This window comes from Desmodus rotundus, chromosome 2, assembly GCF_022682495.2.
Source record: "Desmodus rotundus isolate HL8 chromosome 2, HLdesRot8A.1, whole genome shotgun sequence".
NCBI classification, from domain to species: Eukaryota; Metazoa; Chordata; class Mammalia; order Chiroptera; family Phyllostomidae; genus Desmodus; species Desmodus rotundus.
The window spans coordinates 173,003,028-173,028,385 of record NC_071388.1 but is presented as its reverse complement, the minus strand read 5'-3'; the positions used below and the strand labels follow the sequence as shown (position 1 = coordinate 173,028,385).

At 36.4% G+C, this 25,358-nt stretch overlaps 2 protein-coding genes across 3 annotated transcripts in view; one reads left to right on the top strand and one right to left on the bottom strand.

Moving 5' to 3' along the window:
- Positions 1 to 10,484, bottom strand: part of PMS1 (PMS1 homolog 1, mismatch repair system component) — a 73,174-nt gene extending 62,690 nt beyond the window's left edge. The window contains exons 1-2 of the mRNA XM_024563996.3: positions 10,333 to 10,484; positions 1,995 to 2,146 (exon numbers count right to left, since the gene is read on the bottom strand). Coding sequence (XP_024419764.2) covers positions 1,995 to 2,126 — 132 coding nt within the window. The 5' untranslated portion in view covers positions 2,127 to 2,146; positions 10,333 to 10,484. The remainder of the gene's footprint in view (positions 1 to 1,994; positions 2,147 to 10,332) is intronic.
- A 49-nt stretch (positions 10,485 to 10,533) lies between these two features.
- ORMDL1 (ORMDL sphingolipid biosynthesis regulator 1) lies at positions 10,534 to 24,672 on the top strand. 2 transcript variants are annotated; one of them, XM_024564038.3, is made up of 4 exons: positions 10,534 to 10,672; positions 12,347 to 12,527; positions 17,563 to 17,714; positions 22,955 to 24,672. In XM_024564038.3, the coding sequence occupies exons 2-4, from the start codon at positions 12,354 to 12,356 to the stop codon at positions 23,088 to 23,090; spliced, it is 462 nt and encodes a 153-aa protein (XP_024419806.2). In that variant the 5' UTR covers positions 10,534 to 10,672; positions 12,347 to 12,353; the 3' UTR covers positions 23,091 to 24,672. The 2 variants fall into 2 exon arrangements, with proteins under 2 accessions (XP_024419806.2, XP_024419807.2); XM_024564039.3 differs by having other exon boundaries at positions 10,541 to 10,668.
- The last annotated feature ends 686 nt before the right edge of the window (positions 24,673 to 25,358 follow it).

Genomic DNA, 25,358 nt, shown 5'->3' with positions numbered 1-25,358 from the left:
AATTTTCTTTCTGTGTAGTGGCCTAACAGGAAACTGCTGAGAAAATGTATCTAATTTGGCAATCTCAGTGAGTTTTGAATTTGAAAAATCAAGGAAAAAACCCTGAATTCATAGCTTAGTATTTGTTTTCTAATACTAAAAATATGCATACACAACATAACAAAATCTAAATTCCTATAGTGATCACACTTTCCATAAATACCATATTCTAAATTTGATACTAAACTTCTATCATAAACTTGATTTCACTAAGTTTTATGTGTATGACCACAGATGCAAATTTTAAAGGGAATAAAATCTTCCCACAATTACAATGACTCTGGTTATTTAATAACCTATTATTATTTAATACTATTTATGTCAGTACTTTTTAGATAAAATAGACACACAAGGTGTTGAGGGAAAGCACCCAAGATTTAGTTCTTCATCTCTCTTCAATCTAAATCATTAACTACAGAAATGCAAATCTTTCAATATAAATAAGAACTCTAGTCAGCTGAGAAACACAAAGATCTGTTTCAAATGTTTTAAAAAATGTCAACCTGATTAACTAATTAGGAAAACATTCCTAGCCAGTATAATTATTACTGTATAAAACCATAAAACAGGCCTTATTTTGTATAGCAACACAATTGTTTAAAACTCTACAAAGCAGAGATAGAGAAACTGATAAATGTCAAGGGAATAAAATACATAGATAAAAATTTGTACTTCCATTTACTTTTTTAAGAGGACTTCTGTTTGTTGGCTTTGTAACATGATTTTTAAAAACTGTTTTTCTTCCAGACAAGATATGTTTGTCTGCCTAAGATTCGTAAGTGAAATGTCAGACATAATTATTTAATCCTATTTAATTACTATCAATTGTATTAGAATCAGACTAAAGTGCATACAGGAAATTTCCAAAAAAAATAAACTGCCTTTCTTTGGGTTTAATAAATTTTTTCATGTTAATAAAGCTTATATTTAAAAACAAAATACAGGTTTGATATGGTATAGAATAGCAGTTCTCAGCAACAACTAGAAATCTGTTAGAAATGCAAATTCGTGGACCCCACCTAGAATCTGAAATTCTGGGGCCCAGTAACAAACTTCTCTAAATTAGTATGATGCACCCAAACATTGTGAGAACCAGTGGCATACAGGAAAGATCTTAAAAGGGTTTTAGAGTCAGAAAGACCTGAATTCCAATCTCAGCTCCCCTACTTACAAACTGACTTTGAGCAAGTTCTCAGAGCCTTAATTATTTGTAAAATGGGTATAGTAGTAGCTAACTCAGAGTTTTTATAAGGATTTTATAAGACATAAATCTACATATTTGTATCAGTATTATTTCTAATACTGTACTATTAGAAATAATGGAAATAAATATTTGATAATTAGATTACAAAAATATATTCTTACATTCCCTCAAACAAATTTATTCACGACCTATGCACTATTTATATACCATTTACATAGCAGGTATTGGCCAGATACAGTAGACAAAAAAATGAAAAAAACATAGACCTTGCCTCTGTAAGTAGTAATTTATAATAGGTGAGATAAACATGCAAAACAATTGTAATAAATTATGACTGTCATGTCATATTAACTCAAATTAATATATAGCACTTAAATTGAAAAGTGGAAAAACTATGAAGCAACAAAGAAATCAGTTCTGAAATAAGATTAGGCAGAAAAAATTAAATGCAAGTAAGAATCCACAAATAAATATATGCTAATAACCTAGGATAAACATTGGTAGAAAATAGACAAATTAAATTCATGTAATGGAGTCCTAAATATGAAGTTTTCTTTCATAATTTAGTGTTACTAATGTTGATTTAAATTAAAATTTACTTTTAAGAATTTACTATTAAATAAGACAAAAGGTCCAAAGTCCTCCAAATAATTTACTGGTACACATAAAGAAAAGGTATTAGATGTAAGGAGAAAATATCTGTCCAGCCTTTTTTTGCTTTAAAGATATTTGGCTTCTCAGAGACACTCACCAGTTTAACATCTAAGCTTGTGGCTCCTGCATCCAAGGAGTTTTCAATGAGCTCTTTTACAACACTGACCACTGAAGTGATTGTCTGGGAACTTGAAAGGAGGCGGACTGTTGCTGCAGGTAGCTGTTTCATTCTAGCTTTTAGCAGAGTAGCTAGAAGATAAATGTAAGTTGTAAAAAACAAAAACTATTAAATATTCCTAAAAGAACTAACAACACCCATAATAGTAACATCAGCTCACACTTAGAGACTCACTGTATGCCTAGCTCTATTGTAAGCACATACAGTATTAAATCATAATATTTCTTAAAAATACTCTTTGAAATTGATGTCATTACCATCTCCATTTTATAAGACTAAAGGCACAGAGAAGTTAGTTGGTAAATCACGTTATGGTAATAACTGAAGGATAAGCACAACTGTGCTACAATGACTGTGCTATGTGATCTGCCTGGCTAGGAATGACCAATGGTACTGTCACTTTGGGATGCAGATGGCAGTCATGTGCTTTCCTGGGAGTCTTGCTGAAACGGCACTAGTCATCCATATGTTTTGATGAGTTACAATGTCTTGGTTCAACTATAGAGCTGTTTTGGAGTTAGGATATCTAGACCCTAGAATTACTGTTAATCTGAATTAGTCATATCCCAGACATAACAGGTAACTCTACACTACTCTAAAACATTCTAATCATGTAGCTCCCCAAAGCCAAAATATGATAAAGCTCAAATCTCTGTGCTGGTATTCAAGTTCCTTTACATGCCAATCCAACCCATACACCCAAAATCTCTCTGCCAGTAATTGTTTTAGCTATGAAACCCTTTCAAACAAAGAACAAAAAAAAAATCTTGTATGAACATCTCACATGTAAAATATGCAGGGTGCCCTGGCTGGTGTGATTCAGTGCACTGAGTGCCAGCCTGAAAATCAAAGGGTCCCTGGTTTGATTTCCAGTCTAGGGCACATGCCTGGGTTGTGGGCCAGGTCCCTACCAGGCAGCGCGTGAGAGGCAACCACACATTGATGACGTGTCCTCTTTTTTCCCCTAAGACCAGAGTTTAAAAATACAGGTTTTGGGGTTCATCTTTATTACACATAAACTGAAGCAAATCACTTAAATCCCTCTATAAAATCAATTCATCACCAGTATAAGTGGAGATAATGTCTGTTATGAGGATCAAATAAAAAAGCATATATAACATGTTCTGTATGATGGTGATAGTTGATTATGTACACAAATACTGGGAATTCTTTTTTAATCCTAACAATTACCTTCTAATTATATATTTGACTCAGCTTGAAAGATACCCAGTTTTAAGGAAAATAGCTGTGAACAACTACCTCTCAAAGGTTTTCAAGGGTTGGGAGGGTTTCCCAGTAACTCAGGAAAACAGTGGATAGTCAGGTTACTTCACTACCTTAACATTCACACCAAGTAAGGCTATCATAAGCAAGAGGCACCCTCTGCACTGTCCCCAAGCTTCAGACTGGTCTCAGGTCGAAGGGTATAGAGCTGCTTTGTCCAATATGGTAGCCACTAGCCACATGAGCCCTTGAAATGTGACTACTCCAAATTGAGACATGTTAACACAGTCTGGATTTCAAAATCATTATAAAAAATTAATTTATTATTTTTTACATTGATTATAGGATCAAATAATGCTCTGGATATACTGTTACAATAAACATTAAAAATAATTTTACTTTATTTTTTTGCACTTTTTAATGTGCCTACTAGAAAATTTAAAATTATATGTGTGGCTTACATTACAGTTCTATTGGACAGTGCTGGTTAAGGTACTTAAAAGAGCAGCTTCCGAAATTATATTGCTTTTGATTCTATCCTGGCCCTTATACTAATAGCTATATAATGCTGCAGGAATTGAAGTCTAAAACTCATCTAATCTACAAAATGGAGGTAATGATGATTATCGTATGGTTGTGGTAAGAAGTAAATAAGATACTTATTATAGTGTTTGGCATATATATGTTAAAAGATCACAGTATACCTGAACTAAATTGAGTTCCTCTTCTAAATGGATTTCTTCTCCCTACCCTGAAAGGGGCCAGCATTAGGTTAAGCTTATGTTCAAGAAGATGTCTACCTTAGTTTGAGAATCCCAAGGATCTAAGAAAAATACTGATCAATCAAGCTTTGGGGTATAAACCTAGCCTCACCTCAACCCTCACTCTTTCTGGGCAATCTCTTCATTAATCTCACCATCACTGTCTCGTTCTCTACAATCCCTCCTCAAAGTCTTCTATCACCCTCCTGTTCCCCCCTACCCAGTTTCTAATTTGATCCCAATCTTCCTGATTCTTCTAGTTTACTGAGATCAAGGTAGCATGAACTCTATCTTCATATACACCTTCTTTCCTCCACCCCATTTTGTCTTCTGGTTTCTTAAAATGCCTGTACTGTACCCATACTCTTCTTCCCTCAGTCTCAGGTCAATGTCTCTTCCTCCTAAACTAACACTTACACCTAACTTCTTTATCCAGCCCTCCCACAGACATCTTGGACTTGACAGCAAAAACAGAGAACTTCCAGTCAAGATGGAGGTGTAGGTAAATACAACTCACCACCTCAACCAACCACATTAAAATTACAACTAAAATATAGAACAACCATCACTCAGAACCGTCAGAAAAAGAGTTTAATGGAAGTCTGACAACTATGGAATTAAAAAAAACGCATCCATTCAGATGGGTAGAGGGGGCGGAGAAGCTGAACTGGCTGGTCCCACATCCACATATGGTGGATAAAAATTTGGGAGGGATATCTCAGGAGCAAGGAGTCCCAGACCCACACCAGGCCCCCCAGCCCAAGAAGATTACGTCTCCACAACTTCTGGCAGCAAAAACCAGTGGGAGTTGAGTTGATAAAGAAACTTCTGGAATCCCAAGCAGCTCCCCTTAAAGAACCCAAATTGGACTTATTCAGACTCACTCCCTCTGAGATCTAGTATTGGGGTAGCAGCCTGAAGGGCACCGATGGCATACAGGCAGTAACTGAAGTGTCTGGCATCAAGGTGGGAGCTGGGGGAAAGCTTTTTCCCAGACAGAAAGGTGGGCAAAGGCCAATGTCCTATTTCTGAACCTTCCCCCCAGAGAGCCACAGAGCCAGCAGGCTGGGGCCATATCTGAGACTCCATCAACCTGGCTAACACTCTTTGTCTGCCCTGGAGATCCCCAGAGACTCTGTTCCACCCAACTTATAGGCCAACACAGGCTGTTAACCATGACTTTTCCATATGAATGGACGGCCTTGACTCATCCTTCACAACTTCCTAAATCCTATCACATAAGCAACAGATCAAATAAGCAACAGCCAGCCCCAGTGAGTCCATAGTCCCTGTACCTCTTGCTAAGTGGCCCCAGATCTGGCACTAGGAGCAACCAGCCTAGATTCACAGCTTGGCTTTGCCTGGGAATCTTCAAGCCCAGCACAAGTAGCAGCCATCTCAGACTGTTTTATAGCTGAGGCAAGGTGGCCCCAGGCAAAACACAGGTGGGGGCTGACCTTGGCCTGTACCATCTGCGAAACCCCAGAGCATTTGCACCCAGTGGCCAGCTTCAGGCCATGTCAGAACACCACCACCCTATCCCTGCACAACTGATCCTCCAGAGGGTAGAGGTTGGTGGCCAGTGGTCACACCCAGTCCTTGTAGCTAACTGGCTTATGTAAATCTCTCCCACTGACTGCCCAACAGCAATCGAGGCTCAACCATACGAGGACAATATACTCAGCCCACACAAGGGCACACCTCGAGTGCCCAGCTTCGGTGATAGGGGAGGTCGTGCCACTGGACCCTACAGGACACCTACTAAATTAGGCCATGCTACCAAGACAGGAAGTCATAGCAGCTCTACCTAATACATAGAAACAAACACAGGGAGGCTGCCAAAATAAGGAGACAAAGAAACATGTCCAAAATGAAAGAACAGATCAAAACTCCAGAAAAAGAACTAAACAAAATAGAGATAAGCGATCTATCAGATACAGATTATAAGGTTATAAGGATGCTCAAGGAATTTAGTGAGGACCTCAACAGCATAAAACAGATCCAGTCAGAGATGGAGAATACACAAATTGAAATAAAGAACAATTTATAGGGAAACAACAGGAGAGTGGATGAAACTGAGAATCAAATCAATGATTTGGAACATAAAGAAGCAAAAGCAGTAAAGAAGAAGAAAGAGGAAGAGGAAGGAGGAGGAAGGAAGAGGAGGATGAGGAGAAGAAAGAATCCTTTAAGATGAGGATAGTGTAAGCAGCCTCTGGAACAACTTCAAGAGGTACCACATTCGCATCATAGGAGTGCCAAAAGGAGAACAGACAGAGCAAGAAATTGGAAATCTGTTTGAAAAAATAATGAAAGGAGACTTCCCTAATCTGGTGAAGGAAAACAGACATGCAAGTCCAGGAAGCATAGAGTCCCAACAAGATGGATGCAAAGAGGCCCACTCCAAGACACATCATAATTAAAATGCCAAAGGTTAAAGATAAAAAGAGAATCTTAAAAGCAGCAAAAGAAGTTAGTTAACTACAGAAGAGTTTTCATAAGACTGTCAGCTAATTTCTCAAAAGAAACTTAGCATTCTAGAAGGGACTGGGAAGAAGTATGTCAAGTCATGAAAAGCAGGGACCTACAGCCAAAATTGCTATACCCAGCAAAGATAGCATTTAGAATTGGAGGGCAGATAAATAGGTTCCCAGAAAAGAAAAAAACTAAAGGACTTCATCATCACAACCATTATTATATGAAATGTTAAAGGGACCCATTTAAGAAAAAGATCAAAACTATGAACAATAAAATGACAATAAATACATATCTTCAACAACTGAATCTAAAAAAAAAAACTAAACAAACAACAAGAGAGACAGAATCAGGGATACAGAGAATGTTTTGATGGTTGCCAGATGGGGGGGGGTATGGAAGGGGAAGAGGTGAGGGGATTAGGAAGTACAAATAGGTAATTATAGAACAGCCATGTGGATATGAAGTACAGTATAGGAAAGGGAGCAGTCAAAGAATCCATACAATGAACCATGGACATGAACAATGGTGTGGGGACTGCCTGAGTGAGTGGGCGGTGCTGGATGGAGGACAAAGCGGGGAAAATTGGGGCAACTGTAACAGCATAGTCAACAAAATACAATAAAAAAACAAAAATTCTTTCCTCAACACTTTTATCCCAATAATTACCATCCTCCCTTTCTTTCTAAAGCCAGAACTTGAATAAGTAATCTATATTCCCTATCACCATTTCCCTTTCACCAAGTCCCTTCTAAAACTCTTGTAAAATGGCTTATACTACAACCATTGTCAGGATTCTCTTCAAGTTTCCAATTACGTTCCAAAGCACAACACTGATGACGCTCCCAAATTCTCAAGGATCTTTCCATCTACACCTCTTTGATCTTTTCATGTTTTCTTCACTCTCCACCCAGAAATATGGGCATACCCCAATCCTTCTCTTCTCTTCTTAGACATCTTAAAACTCGAAGCCTCAGTTACAGATACCTAAATCTGTATCACCAAAAGAAATCTTTCTTCCCAAGACAGGCATTTCTAACAATCAGTGTCACTGCCACTTCAAAATACATATTTCTAAAACAGAACTTATCTTCCTGCTTCCCTCCCCACACCTTCCACTAAATTTTGTTATTTCTCTTAATAATGCACTGATCTTGGTGACCAAGGTCAAAAATTTCATTCTTTCTTTGCCAGCAGTCTCATCCTATTTGCACCTTCATTTCCTCCTAAAGTTACTTGTGTAGCTAACACAAACAACTTTATATAAGGAGGGACCCAGAAAAAACCCAAAATTATCTTCTAGAGGGAAGGCCCCTAGTAGTACAGGCTTCCCTCACTAAGTAAGTGTTCTAGGAACTCATCTGTGTCAGTGTACCAACTGGCCTTGTTGTGAGAGGCTGCATTAGGCTTCACTAAATTTTTTTTGAAGACTCTTTCAACATGCTTGCCCATTACAGGGTAATTGATTTACAAGCATTCCTTCCACACCACACAGAGTGTTCAGCAGTTTTTGATAAAAAACAGCATGAGCCCCACTCCCCACTCCAGTGTCCCATCCTCCCTATTTGCCCTATCTCACCCAGAGATACTATGTTTTGTTTTCCCGAATGAAAAAACTCTTCAAAGGGAAATGTCTTGCCCATCTGGAAGAGGTGAAACAAAAAACGGCAGAAGCACTAAAAGGCATTGAAATTGACTGACAAGTTCAAAAACAGTTTTGAGCAGTGGAAAAAACATCTCAATAGGTGTATTGCATCAAATGGACAGTACTTTGAAGGTGACTGAAGTTTAAACATGAGAGAATAAATACACAATTCTTTATAAACAAATTCTGGTTTTTGGGAGTCCCTCCTCATACATATAATCCTTTTTAGTCCTCACAACACCCCTACAGATATTATCATTCCTCTATCACAAATGGGATTTAAAAGCTTAGTAACTTGTTTAAGATCACCCAACTAGTGACAGATGTACACCTGCACACTACGGTATGTTTGACTCCAAAGGCCATGCTCATCCAGTCTCACAAGGCAAAATTAGAAACCTTGAAGTCATTCTAGAAATTCTCCTTACTCTCTACAGCTTACCACCAAATTTTACCTATCTTACCACCTAAATATTTCTCAAACTAGTCCTCTCCTTTCTATACCTATAGCTACTGCCTCTGTTCAGCTCAACTTTTACCCCTATACTTTGCAATAACCTCCTAATAGATATTTTGCCTCAAATCTCAACCATCTATAGGGTTCTGTCTATAAATTTTATCATGTTGCTACACTACTTAAAATTTTATAAAGATTTTCAACTACTAATAAGATAAAGTCCAAAGTCGTTAACAACTAGACCTCTATCTTTCTAATCTCAACCCGCTATTCTCTAAATGTGCAGTAGGAAAGTCATAGTATACAATGTCTCTTAATGTGGTAGTACTCATTGTCCCTTAGTTCACAAGGTTCCCTTCCTTCTCAAGGAAGACTTTCTCATAGCCGTCCACCTCCACCCCCAACAGATTAAACAAACATCTTTTCCTCTGTATTCCTACAGCACCTTTTCCTTATTTCTAACCCAAAACTCACCACAGGTTATTTTAACTATTGTTCCTCTGTCCCTTCCTTCTGGTTCAGAGTTCTTTGAGGACAGAGATTTTTATATTAATCTTATATCCTTAGCCTAACTTCTGGAGCACAGCCATCTTCTACTGTATGTGCAATAAACCGCATATTTGGAAAAGCTGAAGGGTTGATATCATCAGGCTTAAAAGTTACAGCATGCAGCAGTGACTAACCTGCAGCCCCGCACACTGCATGCAGCCCAGGATGGCTACGAATGTAGCCCAACACAAAATTGTAAATTCACTTAAAACATTATGAGATTATTTTTGTGATTACGTGTTGCAATGTATTTAATGTGTGGCCCAAAACAACTGTTCTTCTTCTAGTGTGGCTCAGAGACGCCAAGTTTGGACACCCCTGGTTGTCAAGAATCAGTGTTCCACACTTGCTGAGATGGAAACAAAACACTACTGAAAGAGTGCTGATGACCAGGAAAAGTGATTAAGGACAACAGTGTACCTGAAAAGCAGCAGAAATCACAGAACACAATGAAATAATTTAAATAACTGTTTCATAGATCCAACAGAATTGCAAAACACACACATATAGTCAACATTCTTCTTACACCAATTTTAAGATGTTGTTGAAATGTATTTCAACAATACAAATGACAAACTTTGTGCACTTCCAAGTAATGTAATTCGACTTCAAGTATGACTCCAAATAATCTGATCTTTCCTCTCCGTTATCAAATGAAATCAATTTTTGGTATCCACATTTCCTCAGCATGTACCGTAATACAGATGCCTGGCCTCAGCGTGTGGAGAAACCCAGAAAGACACGAATAAAAATCATTAATTGAGAAGAGTTTGCTTGCACCGTTTGTATGATGCCACAACATACAGGATTATAAAACACCATACACAAGTCTTGGCTGTCGGGGGTTGGAGTTTATGTCTGGCAAACAACGTTAAGGCTTGCACCCAGAAAGATCCGAGGAATTTGCTGCAACAGAAGCCTAAACACTATTTAGTCGGTGCAGACCAAAGCTGTCTGGCTCGGAGACCGCTCGGCAACAGTGTGCGCCCCGGTCCGGCTTCGCCCGCTTCCCGCCCCGCGTTGGGGGGGGAGGGGCGCCCGCAGACGCCAGCGGCGCCCGCGCACAGACTAGGAGGAGTTGTTGGGAGGGGGCCCCCGAGCCTACGAGAACAAAGGAATGGATGCCTCTTAACCACACGACACTACCTTCTTACTCGCGCGGGGTGCGAAGTTACAATCCACAAGCCGGCCAGCCAGCGTCCCGCCAGCAGTCCCGGCCCCGCTCCGCGGACGCCGAAATACCCCTCCGCACGCGCTCAGCTGAGCGACACACCGCGCGGCATTTAGTCCCGCCCCGCTCGGGAACGTGGGATTGGCATTGCAAGCAGCCAATCCCCTGACAGCGCGTTCGGCCGTGAAGGCTTCCGCAAACTAAGCCAAGCTGCGTCGGAGCTGACCACTCGCATTCGGTCTTGGGTCCTGAGGAGACGTCGTGGCTGCTGAGCTAGTCTTCCTCCGAATCGGCAGCCGGGAGTGGGGGCGGTGGGTGAGTGGGCGCGAACGGCTGCGGGGCTGTGCTGCTGGCAGCGGCCTGAGCGAGCTGCTGGCTGACTGGAGTTGGCTTAAGGGAGAAGAATGGGCTCCGGCTGCGTCCGCGCGCCCTGTCTGGCGGTGCTGGCCAAGTGGCTCCTGAGGCTTGCACCCCAAATGTTTGTCGTCGTGCCTCCGCACTGACCGACGTGCGGCTCTGGGAAGGGAGAGGCGGTGGGGGAGGTGCTGCAGGGGTAGCAGCAGGGGCTTTTGCTAAATTCCATTATCTGGGGACCTCCAGCAGTCAGGCAAGGCTGCTGGTGGCTGGCTGGCAGGCAAGGGACCCATCCTTGTCATCCGCAAGGGACCGTTAGGGTCTGAGCCAAGAGGCTTTTCTCTGTCTGAAATCATTGTTTAAGGGTGTCGCGGGAGACTCCGCGGAAAGGTTTTCTGAACTGGGGGTAGGGTCAGTACCACACCACCTTTGCCTTCCAGCTTTTTGGAGCATTTTCCCCCCATATGGAAAGTGGGAAAAGTAATCTCGAGTGACTATGTTCTGAGTATAATTTACCATATAAAAATAGTGTATGCTACATGGTGGGTGTTTAGATTAAAAAAATATTTACGCATACAAATTTGAGATTTTAACTTCGTTTTAGTGTGACCAACTGTCGTCACTGTGAGCCTTGATGCCTTGAGTTCTATAGATATTTTTTTGGAAAGGGAAGGGGACATTGTACTCCGAAAACACTTGTTGGATGGGGTTATGAGAAATTCCTCTCTCAATGCCAACTCTGTAATAAAAAGGGTTTATATACTTTAAAATCAGAGCTGTTCTAAACATAATCTTACTCATTTTCTCCCTCAAATCTCACTGGTCGGTGTTTTGCCGGGATGATGGGTATTCTTCAGGACCGTTTTATTTTGCTTAAGGTATTCTTAGACCCAAGCAAGCATCATCATTAAGATAACTGGTAACTATTACCAGTTCTTTCTTTGTTCCTCTTGAACGCAAAAGGGGAAAAGGAGAACCTAAAAAAGAAAAAAAACAAGAAAAAAAACTGAGTTGACTAGACTCAAAATATTCAGAAGAAAGACTATTGTTTTGACTTAATTGTATCAGGAGACTGAGAAACGAACCTTGTAAGTTTTCCAGCACCTTGTGTTCCTCCCAGTTTCAGTATTCAAAAGGAGTGATTTGAACTCTGACTACTCCTTGTGGATACAACAAAATTAGCTATGAGTCTGGCTACTTAAAACTGGCTGGGTCAGCTCTGCTTTCTTTACATTAATTTATTCTGTTGATAAATTTAGCTCTTGAGGTTTCACTTTGCTCTCATTATATAAGAAAATGTAAGTTTTCTCTTTTCAGTTTGAGTATTCCTGCCCATTATTTCATTTAATAAAACCAACATGCTAAAAGACAAGTGTTATGAAAGGGATTTTAACTATTTTTTCATTGAGAACCATAAAATAAGCCTTGTTTGTCTTACCATAAAATCAGATGTTAAGAATTCTTTACTGCCTTTGTCAGCATCTGCAAATAGCATATTTTGGAGGGTGTGTTTGTTCTATTTCAGAACTAGGAAAAATAATCCTAGTTAAACACATTTATTTCATCATGTCAGAATTAGGAGTATAGAAGTTTCTAGTTATGTCAGTGTTGATTCATTTCATTGTTTTCCTACAGAGCAAACATGAATGTTGGAGTTGCCCACAGTGAGGTGAATCCAAATACCCGGGTAATGAACAGCCGGGGTATGTGGCTGACATATGCCCTGGGAGTTGGCTTGCTTCATATTGTCTTACTCAGTATTCCCTTCTTCAGTGTTCCTGTTGCATGGACCTTAACAAATGTTATACATAATCTGGTAAGAATTTCATCTTATACAAAACACTTAAAAGCTTAAGGTTTAATTGTTAGGGACTGAGGGAGGAATGGATGGGGTGTTATTGTTTAATGGGTACAGTTTCAGTTTTGTAAGATGCAAAGAGTTCTGGAAATGGATGGTGGTGATGGTTGCATAACAATGCTAATGTACTATATGCTACTCAACTGTACACATAAAAATGGTTAATACAGTACATTTAAGTGTATTTAAACACAATTTTTTAAAAAGCTTAAAAGTTTTCTTACAAAGAAGAAAACATGTGACTTAGTTTTTAAAGTTTTATGAGATATAATTTACATAATATAACATCCACCCATTGAAAGCGTGCAGTTCAGGGATTTTTAATATATATGACAATTCTGAAGAATTTAAGTCTGGAATGGGATTGTATTTTTCTGTGACGCTTTATATTTAAACATTGGGCCCTTTTTCTAAGTAAGACATTTTTTTCCTTCTATGGGTTTTACAGAATCTAGAAAATATTAGGTCATTTTAGCAAATAGGTCGACACTAATTAACCAACTACATTATATTGATAAACCAGAATACTTCAGAAGAAGTAGTTACGTTTTTTTGGTTAATAAATTGCATAAGTATACTTTACTACTTCTGTATAGAAATTTTGAGCTTAATCATATTTTATATGATTCAGCATCTTATGGTACCTTAGCCTCTTCCTGTTGGTTATCACTCTTTTGTATTATATGATAACTTTACAAAGTATCAGAAGTTTGAGCAACTCTACTGACCGTATTGTGCAGCCTTGGGAATTGTATGTTGAAAAAATAAACCTGATAGTGACTTTTCTTGTCTTTAACAACTTATTAAATTGGAATGAAAAAGAAATCCAGTTAATTGAGACTTTTAATTGAATCCAGATTAACTACATATTTGTTTAAAGCTATCCAAAAAGCTAAGAACTTAGAATTGACAGAAAAATGTAAGAGAAATAGATTTTTAAGTTAATAATGTTTATTTCTTCTGGAGAGTATTTAAAGTTGACTGGAGGAGGACAAGGATGATGTGGTAGAAATATGCAAATGTGCACTTAGTCCATTTTCAGTAATATACTTTGATAGGGCAAACACTGTTTTTCAATAATAATTTCTCTGAAATATTTGTCATTAATCAGATCCCTTTTATTGGAATTCTTTTCCTTTGGTTTTCATGTTACTGCTCTTTCTTATATATGTTTCTGATCTTTTCTGTTTCCTCTTGTACTTCCTGCCTTCTCTTTTCCTAAGGTTCTTTTCTTCATCTCTTCTTCTATATATTCTAAGTTAGTTCATCTTTCCATATTTTCAGTTTCAACCTGTAGAAGAATGATGACCATATTAATACTACTAGATCACCTTGCACATTAAACCGAACAAGTGTAAATTGAACCCATTCTGTATCTATTCCTTTCTACCCACAATTTGTTCCTCTGACTTTGTTCCTAATCTAATTTAAAGTCACCACTTTGTGTCCAGTAAGCCAAGCCAGTTAGCTGAATGTCAAAGGAAAAGTGATTAATATAGTGTATCATCCAAACTGAGACTGTGTTAGAGTAAAAGGGATCTGTAGGAATAACTACTCCAACAGAATAGGTGTAAATCAGGGTTGTCCATGCAAACTAGCAGATATGGTCACCTTAGTCTTAGGGTAACTCCTTTTTCTATATTTTCTTATTCATTTAGGCAAATCCCTGTCTGTTCTGCTTTACTATTTCTCAATTTGATCCCCACTGGCATTGCTGTAATTCATATATTTATTTTATTCATATATATATTCATATATATATTTATATATTGTCAGTCCCTCCAGTAGATTGGCAATTTTCAACCAGTGTGTTGCAAGAATTACTAAAACATGCTATACCTGACTATTTAGTCAGGGGCATTGACCTCTTTTCCCTTAGATTGTCAAATTAAAAAAATGACAACAGCCAACACAACAATAGCCATGGTGTGAAAGAATCAAAATTGTACCTATTTTTTTTTTGTCAGATCAAAAAATATAATAAATTTTTTGGTGGGCTGAAGAATTTTAGTAGTTTATGTGTGACATGAGATGAAAAAGTTTGAGAATTGCTGCAATAGATAAATGGTCTCCTTGATGCTCCTCTACTCTCTTCCATTCCAACTTGGTAGAGTGATAGTTTTAAAAAAATGCATGTCTGCTCAAGTCACACTGTTTAAATTCTTCAATGATTCCCTGTTACATTCATAGTAAAATGCTAAGTTCATTGTGTGGAATACAAGATCAGTTGGTAACTGTGTCAGAGGCAAGAAATGGACTCAATGTTATCTCAGCCCATCTCCAAATACAAGCTATGTTCTAACAATACTGAAAATTGTCTTGCCCTCATCTCTTTCTTTTGCTTAGGCTCTTCTATTTTAATACCCTCCCTTCCTCCTGCTCTGCCTGATTCCGATTTGTTCAAGAAAACTCTATTCAAGTATCACTTTATCCAAGATGCCAGAAAACTCACATGCTGTATTCTTATATCATGTATTTATGATAGTCTTATAATTAGTAGTTTATCTCTTTTATTTTTAATTGTTATATGTCCAAATACCCATTTAAATTTTTGTTGAATAAATTAGTCCTCCAATGACATATTTATTAAATATACTTTAGAACTCATTTCACCTCCTCATGTTTTCAATTTGGTTCTGACTGAAATTGAGGTATGGTATATGGTAATGGACAAAGGGTAGGAAATAGACAACATGTAGGGAAGCAAACTGCTGACCTCACCACACTAAAAAGCTAGCTAACCAGACACAGCTGTAGCAATTATATGGCTCCAAATTTAAGTTTCTTTTGAAGATAGCCTACATTAAACCAATTAAAATGTGAAATACATGCCAAATGCTTTTTAAATATGGGAAAGTAGACCTAATTGTTATTTCCGGTTAGAAAAAAAAAGTCTCTGCCTTTCTGAAACCATACAGTAAGTAGAGACCTGTAGCGAATGGTTTTCTTTGGTGCCACAATTCACCTTAGGGGCATAAATACTTCGCCAGATGTTTTACCTACCTTTTAAAATGAATGAGAATTCTTTTCATTTTGAGTCAGTAAATATTTTTCAGGGACTAACTATGAGCTACATACTTTTTTCCTAATTCTTTTGATGTGAATATAAATCCTCATCACAAAAATTTCATAGAAAAACTATTAAAAATAAAAATAATGGAATAGAATATATGTGGTCAGATAAGGTTTTATTCTTTTTCATTGGCAAGGATATATATAATAAACAGAATATTGCATGTATTCTGAATACTGTGAGTCCAGGTGGTTTGAAAGAAGTAACGAGAGGATTGTTCTCTTTGATAATTCTAACACATTACATAGTCTAGAGTATAGACTTAGCTTTTTTGGTCACACGCTCTTGGGAATTTGAAAGCATAGTTTCTGTTTATAGTTTCCTTTGAAGCCCAGGTGAAAATGTTTTCCTTGTGCTTACAGAATAGACATTCCTTGGCTTATATATATCTTGGCTTAATATCTAATACTTGCTGTATACCAGCCCTTGTTCCTGAGGTATTCAGGCTAATGGGAAAACAAACATAAACTACTCCAACACAATATATGTATTGTGCTAATGCTAAAAGTATTACCAATAAAATCCAACCATGCAGTTAGGAGGTTATTACTAGTGAGGGAGGCTTCACTAAACAGTTGTCATTTGAGATGAACCTTCAAGAATGAGATAGTTGACAAGGTAGCATCAGGCTTTTGCCTCAGCAACAAGGAACCTATTCCTCCTGAATTTCCTGAGGACCTCGATTGTAATTTTCATAGCAATGCTGCCCTACATTCTAGTTGCTTATGCATCTTTTTTCCCTTTGCCAGAGGATTGAACATTTTTAAGGCTGTATGTTTTGTTCATTTTCATTTATGCATGCATGTCCTGTGTCCCATACATTTGAACAACTTACTAAATGTATGTTGAGTTAAATCCAACTGAACGTTGGTCCATTTCTGTATAGCTTAGCTATTATTGCAGCTAAACAACTTTTGAATTGCCTAATGGAATAATGAAGTAGATTAAGCTTTGAAAATAAGAGTTCTCTTAACCTATACTAATAATGTAAAATTTCAAATCACTGATTTTTCTGTTTTTTCCCCATATATTTGTTAAAAGTGATAATAGAAAAAATGACATCACATCATGATTTCTACTGGGAAAAACTGTTTCATGATAATATGTAGGCTTTATTGTTGTTACCAGTTCCTCAGGCAGTGATCCTATGATGAAGCACTACCTATCAATCTAAATGGGTATCATAATCTCAAGGAAACCAAATCTAGAATACATTGTTTTTTTCCCTAGTTAACCACAAAACAAGGTGTTTAAAGATACTACTGAACAGATTGACTTTCAATAAACTTTTTTTTAATTTTTAAAAACTACAATAGAAACACTGTTGAGGCACAGTAGTGACTTTAAAAGCAAATTGAGTTGAACATTATGCCTATTACATCAAACCATCTTTGTTGCTTTGGAAGAAAACTATTGAGACAAAGACAGTCCTCATATTAAATATTTTCAAAACCATTTTCCTGATAGAGATTTTATTTGCTTATTTACCAATTTGTATTTTTAAAATAATTTTATAAATATCAGATTTACTAATATGACATTCTAAACTTTCCTACACATTAGGGGCAAGGTAACCCTATTTGCTAATAGGAAAGGTGCTAGAAAATCTAAATGCGATAATATAAGGTTACTCTGATGTTACTTTTTCTTTATTTTCAATTTAATAAAAGGTTAAAGCAGGTTACTTTTGGTTTACCTTTTACTGGTTTTCAACAAATAACATTTATATACCCCTGGAAATTTTATTTTACTATGAAAAAACTGCCCACAGCTTTTTAAAAGAATATGAAAGCTTAAAACTTGACCTGTAAGTTAAATCATATACCTTGTCACAAATAGTCTGGAACTATCTTCATGCTTACTGATACATACCAATTTTGTATTTGGTATTAATTATATATTCCCTTGTTTGTTTTCCAGGGGATGTATGTGTTTTTGCATGCTGTAAAAGGAACACCTTTTGAGACTCCTGACCAGGGAAAAGCAAGGCTCCTAACTCATTGGGAACAACTAGACTATGGAGTACAGTTTACATCTTCACGGAAGTTTTTCACAATTTCTCCAATAATTCTGTAAGTGGTGGAAATTTGTAGGTATGAGGAAGATTGGATGAGAGCAAGCTATTGTTTTATTAAATTGAATTTGAATTAGAAATAGTTTGTTAAAAACCTCTGTCAATAAATAGCTACAGATAGAGTATAAAATACAGGCAAAATCTTTAACAAGCTGGTAATAAATGGGTTTTCACTCTAGCCAATAACATATGGGGACAACATTACATACCCATCAGTATGCCTAGGCTGATCTAGGATATACAGATCAAATACGTTTCAGTTTATCGTTGGAAGTTGCTTATAAGAAAACTAAACAAGGAACCTTTTATATTTCACTATCAGATTAATCTCTCTAAACAGGGATTTGGATATATTCAGACAAATTTCATTGACCAACTGCCCCATTTGGATGTTCAAACTGCTTTGGAGAGAAAGAGTAGTTTAGAGCAGCAATTTTCAACCTTTTTCATCTCATGGCACACATAAACTACTCAAATTCTGTGGCACACCAAAAAATATATTTTTTGCCAATTTAACAACAACAACAAAAAAGTATAATTTTGATTCATTCACACCAGGTAGCTATTGTTGTTTTGGCTGGTGTCATTTTTTTATTTGACATTTTAAGAGAAAAGAGGTCAGTACCCCTGACTAAATAGTCAGGTATGGCATGTTTTAAAAATTCTTCTCGCTAGTTTAGAGAAAAGAGAAGTTAGCCTTTTATTATTTATAGGTCAGATCTGGCTTGAATCCTCTACCACTTAGCCAGTTTGATATGCTCATAAATAAAAATCTAGCCTCTGACACGTATCTCAGTCTGATGCTATAAGAAATAAATGATACAACATTTATGTGTAAAGCATTTAACCTTGTATCTGGCATCTAATTTTCTATTACCTGATATTCAGGGCCCTCCACAAAATGGATCCTACGTTATTTTTTAATGTTCATATTTTAGCCCCACCAAACTCCCACCATGTCAAGCTCTTCTAAGCAGCATTTCTCGAATACTTCGTGTGTAGTTTTATTTCTATGCCTTTGTTCAAATCACTTCTCTTATCTGAAATGCTTCCTTCTTTCTTAATTTAGGTCTTACCGTTCTTTCAATATTTACATTTTAGATCTCAGTGAGGTCTTTTCCTAAGCATCCAACCTTTAGCGATAATGCTCTGCTTTGAATTTCCATAGCAGTTGTTATATGTCTCTTGTTTATGTGACTTTACATTATTTGTTAGTTACTATGTTTTATTTCTGCAAAGAATTTGTCAGTACATAGATTGCTTTAAATTCCACACTTAGTACATTTGCTTACACGTAATATGTGTTTCACATATATTTTAATCAGACTCTCTATACTACGTTGCTTATACATAATGAATAGAATCAATTCAGTGTACAGTAGCTGAAAGACTTCTTGGAGGTGTTAGAATTCCTTAAACTGAAATTTAATGGAGGTTAGGTTTTGGATAGGTGTTCAAGTAAGGGAAGGCATTTTCAAATGAAAAGAATAAACTGATCATAAAGTGGTAGGTTTGTTTTTTGTATATTTATAGCACTTTGAGGAAGTTTTTGTAATTTTTAATTGTTTTATACAATTAAAACAATTGACAAAAGAAAAATGATTTGTACAGTGTAACAAAGTGAAATGCAATAACAAGAATAATGGTTATTCAAACAGCCTTAATTTTGGATATTAGCTATATGGCTTTCTAGCTATGTCACTCGACTATTTTCTTGAAAGCCTGATTCCTCATTTCTAAAATGTCGAGGATTTAATTCTAATACATGTATAAAAGCCTGACATGATGAATCTTTAGTAAGTGCTATCACAAAAGTGGTCAAATGAGATGTACCTGTGTATAGCATCGATATTTCTATTTTCTTTTTCTTTTTTTAATTGAATTTATTGGGGTGATATTGGTTAATTTAGGTTTCAGGTATACAATTCTAGAAAACATCATCTGTATATTGTATTGTGTGTTCACCACCTAAAGTCAAGTCTCCTTCCATCACCATTTATCCCCTCTACACACTCTACTTCCTCCAGCCCCCTTCCCCTCTGGTAATTACCATGCTGTTGTCTGCATCTATGAGGGTTGGTTGTTGTTGTTTTTTTATTTTTTGTTTATCCCTTTACCTTTTTTTTTTTGTGCATAAACCAGGGGACAAGATCTCAGATACAACCTAAAAATCTGTTTTATTAGCCAATCTTTTCTTTCTTTTTCTTCCTTCCTTCCCTCCCTCTCTCTCCCTTCCTCCCTTCCTTGATTGTTGCTCTATTCAGTTACAGTTGTCCTCCCTTTTCCCCCATTGCTCTCCCCTTACCTTTTTCACCCAGCCCCACAACCCCTCTCCCCTCTGACAGCTGCCAGCCTGTTCTCTATCTTTGAATATATTTTGTTTGTTAGTTTCCTTTGTTCATTAGATTCCACATATGAGTGAAATCATATGGTACTTGTCTTTCTCTTACTCGTTTATTTCACTTAGCATAACACTCTCTAGGTCCACACATGCTGTCACAAAGGGTAAGATTTCCTTTTTTTTATGGCTGAGTAGTAGTCTATTGTTTATATGTACCACAGCTTTTTCATCCACTCATCTGCTAATGGGCATTTGGACTACTTCCAAATCATGGCTACTGTAAATAATGCTACAAAGAACATAGTGGGTGCATATATTCTTTGGAATTAATGCCTTGGGTTTCTTCAGATATATTCCCTCAAGTGGAATCACTAGATCATAAAGCAGTTCCATTTTTAATTTTTTGAGGTAATTTCATACTGCTTTCCAGAGAGGCTGCACCAATCTGCATTCCTACCAACCATGTGTTCCCTTTTCTCCACATCCTTGCCAATACTTGTTGTTTGCTGATTTATTGATGATAGCCATTCTGACAGGTGAGGTAATATCTCATTGTGGTTTTAATTTGCATTTCTCTGTTGATTTGTGACTTTGAGCATCTTTTCATATGTCTATTGACCATCTCTGTGTCCTCTTTGGAGAAATGTCTATTTAGGTTCTTTGCCCACTTTTTAATTGGATTGTTTGTTTTCTTGGTATTGAGTCTTTTAGTAAGTTCTTTATAAATGTTTGATATTAACACTTTATGAGATAAATCACTGGAAAATATGTTCTCCCATTTAGTGGGTTGTCTTTTTATTTTGTTGATTGTTTCCTGTGCAAAAACTTTTTAGTTCAATGTAGTCCCAGTTGTTTATTTTTTTCTTTTGTTTCCCTTACCCGAGGAGATATATCAGAAAAAATATTGCTACAAGAAATGTCTGAGATTTTACTGCCTGTGGTTTCTTCTAGGATTTTTATGGTTTGGAATCTAACATTTAATTCTTTAATCCATATTTCTAAAAATATATTTTTGACCCATAGGTATGATGTCAAGTATTCTTTGATTAAATTCCTTACATAACTGAAAAAACAGCATTAAAACCATATAGCATTGATACTTTTCAGAGTGCTTTCACGTTTTCTGTTTGATCATTATTTGTCAGGTAGGTGGGATGTGCAATGTTATCCCAGATTTTTAGATAAAGAAACAGTCTCAGGTGCATTTTTGCTCCAGACCTTGTAGCTATTTGGAGTCAATAGCCCCAATGAATCTCTAAACTTCTAGCTTCTACTACAGTCTCTTTCTAGTATATCCTTTGGCAGATAAACAGTATTATACTGATTCCCACTTAGTTTTGCATCTTCTTAGAAGCTTGTCCAGTGTTTTTAAGAGTCAGATAGTTTTCATATAATCTACACACACAGTTTTCATTAGAAGACATAAAGGGAATATATGCTACTGTATGATAAGGAGAAGCCATTCTGAGAATATTTATTGTTTTCAACATATCAGATTATAGAGTAAACCCATAATAATGATGGGAAATTAAATAAGCTTACTAAATGCAAATGGTATCCAATTTTGTTCATTGAAGTATATGAAAGCAGGAAGAAAGGGTTTAGAATAAAGATTAAGGAACATGGATTATTCTCAAGTAAGAATTTTCTGACTATATAGTTTGTGAAGTAAGTGGAAGATTATAGAATTTCTCAATTTAGATGGTTTTGTATACAGCTCTGATTTTTTTACTTTTTTTTAAAGATTTTATTTATTTTAGAGAGAAGGGAAGGGAGGGAGAAGAGAGAGGGAGAGAAATATCAATGTGTGGTTGCCTCTCGTGTGACCCCTACTGGGGATCTGGCCCACAACCCAGGCATGTGCCCTGACTGGGAATCTAACTGGCGACCCTTTGGTTCTCAGCCTATGCTCAGTCCATTGAGCTACACCAGCTAGGGCCAATATTTTTAGTGAGGCTTGAAAATAGCTTTTCTATTTTAAACATATCTAAACACTTACTTCCCCTTATGAGAACCTAATGATAGTACTTAGCAGAAAAGCTGTAAGAATACTTTCCTGTGTATTGTAAAAATACAAATGAGACAAACAACCATATACAAACTTAACTTATTAATTATGATGTTTTATTTTTTTAAAATCCTGTCTATATTAGGGGTAGATGATGTACTCTGTACTCTGATGTACCCCTTGGGTACAACTAAACATTCTGAATCATTGATTTATGGTCTCGCAGATGGCTCAGGCTTGTTAAAACAAATTCTCAGATGTTGACTGTCTTTGAATATGTATGTGTGTTCAATTATAGCAAAACAACTGGAATTTTACAACAGTGTCTTTCAAGTTTCCAGTTAAACTGGTTATAGACCTGTTTATCAACATAATGGAAATGAGACCATTAAGATGGCAATTAAGTATTTGTTTTCTTTTAAAGATACTAATTGTACTAATGCACTAACCCCATTTTCCACAGCTTTACAGTTCTTAATCCTTTGGTGGATCACAAAATCCTCAAGAGAATATGATACATCCTTTCGATCTGGATCTTCTCTTCAGAAACATACATATAAATACAAAACTACACCTGAAATTTCAGGGAGCATATGAATCCTAGTTTGAAAGTCTGCTCTAAAGGGTGCTAAGTAGCAAACATATTCTATTAAATGCACTTAACATAATTGCAGAAGAGCAAAATTACATATATGGCTCCATTAAAAATTTAAATTCTAAATAAAATTAATCTAGGTCCTCAGACTGTTTCATTTTGTTTTAGTGTTAAAAAATGGTTCTGCCTTTAGGTATTTATGTTTCAGTGGCCTTTTTTTCTACTTTTAAATTTTTAAAAAATTCTACCTTTGTTTTTAGATGTTACATACACTCTTAACTTATATTTCTACAGATATTTTCTGGCAAGTTTCTATACGAAGTATGATCCAACTCACTTCATCCTAAACACAGCTTCTCTCCTGAGTGTGCTAATCCCCAAAATGCCACAGCTACATGGTGTTCGGATCTTTGGAATTAACAAGTATTGAAAAGTTTTGAAACTGAAGAAAAACTTTTACAGCTACTGAGTTGCCTGTAATGAAGGAGTGGTTAGTAAACTGCACTGTTTCTATGACGGTTTGAAATGAGAGGTATTTACATTGGAGAACCTTTTTGCTGGTTCTTCATAAGGTGTTTTGAAGTGCAGATTTTTACTAGAGGATGCCTGTGTTTAATGCATCTGGTATAATTCTGATGAGTCTTTATAGGCAGACTGGGAAGACCCAGCTTATAAGTTAAATGGCTGTAAAGTGAGGGTGAAGTAGATAAATCCAAGGAAATAGGAGATTTATAAGAAATTAAGACCAGCTTAGCTTGTAACAAATGGGCATTATGTTAGGAGAAGAAACTTTCCAATCACTCAGTCATGGTTAGTTTAAGCTGACTTATATGTAAATCGAAATCATCTCTTTATAAGTTTATTGTAGATCGCTTTTATTACATGTATATTCCTCTTGTGTTACATAAGAGGACATAGGTACCCTCTTGTTTTATACAAACCAATTTCTACCTTATGAGTGTACTTTTTTTCATTTTGTTGATTCAACATTGTGTGTTGATGGATAAGATCATTTTACATTTATAAAGTTACTGAGTTTATGAAGGTCCACTTTCATGACTGCTTGGTGATAGAAGATAACTAGGCATCTTACAAACAGCCTGAGTCAGCCTTCTAATTTTGAAACAAAGTGGGTTTTGCTGCCTTTGCAGACACAAGGCTGCTAACCATTTCAGAAAATAATTTATTTCACACAGTTAAAGTGTATGGTAATGTAAGTCTCTGCTTCTTTGATCGAGCAATCTAATTATTAAAGTCTGCCATTCTTTAGAAAAGTAAATATAAAATGGACAACTATATAGCCAACCTGTGGTCTGGCAGCAACTGCTTCTCTCGCAATAGTACATAATGGAGGCATAATAGTACATAAATAGTACATATTGACCAAAGTAAATAATGGAGGCTTTTCTGGCAGATCTGCAGTAAAAGATAACAGCATCTTTTCTTAGTCCTCCTGCTGTCAATCTTCATACTTTATCCAATAGTATTTTCACTTTCAATACATGAGTCTTTGTGGAGATAACCCAACTATTTCAGAGCAGCAACCATACTGAATTCTTGTGACTTAGAGAACTTCCTGTAGTTGCTGCTATTAATTACAAGAAATAAATATGTATACAACTTGGAGAAGTAAATATGTCCAAAAACCAAAATTCTTATCTTTGGGGTGAAACTGAAATAACCCAGTAACATTTGTAAACCAAACAGAGTGAAAAGAGTTATAGACCAGCTTAAAAATCAATTTGTTTTAATAAACTGACTTTTGGGGGTAATGATCATTGTTTTGTATTTCAAGAGTATTGACTTTAGAAATCAGTTGTATGGTAATTTCTGTGTATTTTTGTCTTCTCCCATGTATTTTTAAATAACCAGTAATCTATACTTCAATAAAATTCCTTTGGTGTAGGATTATTGCAAAGTCTTTCCAGATTTGGTCATCAACATTGCACTTTTATTTTTCAAGGGTTTTTTTAAGCAACAGAATTTGTGAAAAATAAAGGTAGTTAAAAATACTCCTTTGTTTTCATTTCTAAAGTTATCTCAAAAGGCTTACATTTTTTATACATACTTCAGAAATAGAAGTCTGGCTGTATAACCTAGCCCTTATGCTACTTTTCCCACTTTTGCCCTTCCATGTTTTAAAAATATTATTCAGTAGATATTTGAGAGCCCACTTTGGTTTAGGTATAATGGGTACAGTTTGTAAACAAGACAAAACAATCTCTTTCTCTTATTTACATTTAAGTTGGAGAATAGATAATAAATGAGTAAATAAATACATATCATTTCATGTAGTAATAAATGCCATGGTGGTGGGGGAGGATTAAGCCAGTGAAAGGCAGGGGAGCCTGCTTCAGAAAGGATTTCCTTATAGATCCTAACTAAGGTGACCTTACTGATGGACATAAATCTGGGAAAAGAGGCCTCCTAGTATAATAATGAAGGTGGTATGCTTGAGAATAAACAAGACCATCACTGGAGCTAGGAAGGAGTAATAAGGAGGATGAGAATGGTAGCAAATGATGTCAGAGAATTAGGTAGGAGTCAGATCATATAGGGCTTTATAGACCAAGGTAATGAGCAAATTTTATGCTAAGCTTGACAAAGCCATTGGAGAGTTTTACAGAGATTATAGGGATCTGATTTTTTTTAAGGTTAGGGCTAATGTTGAGAATAAACTGTAAGGGAATAAGAAGCA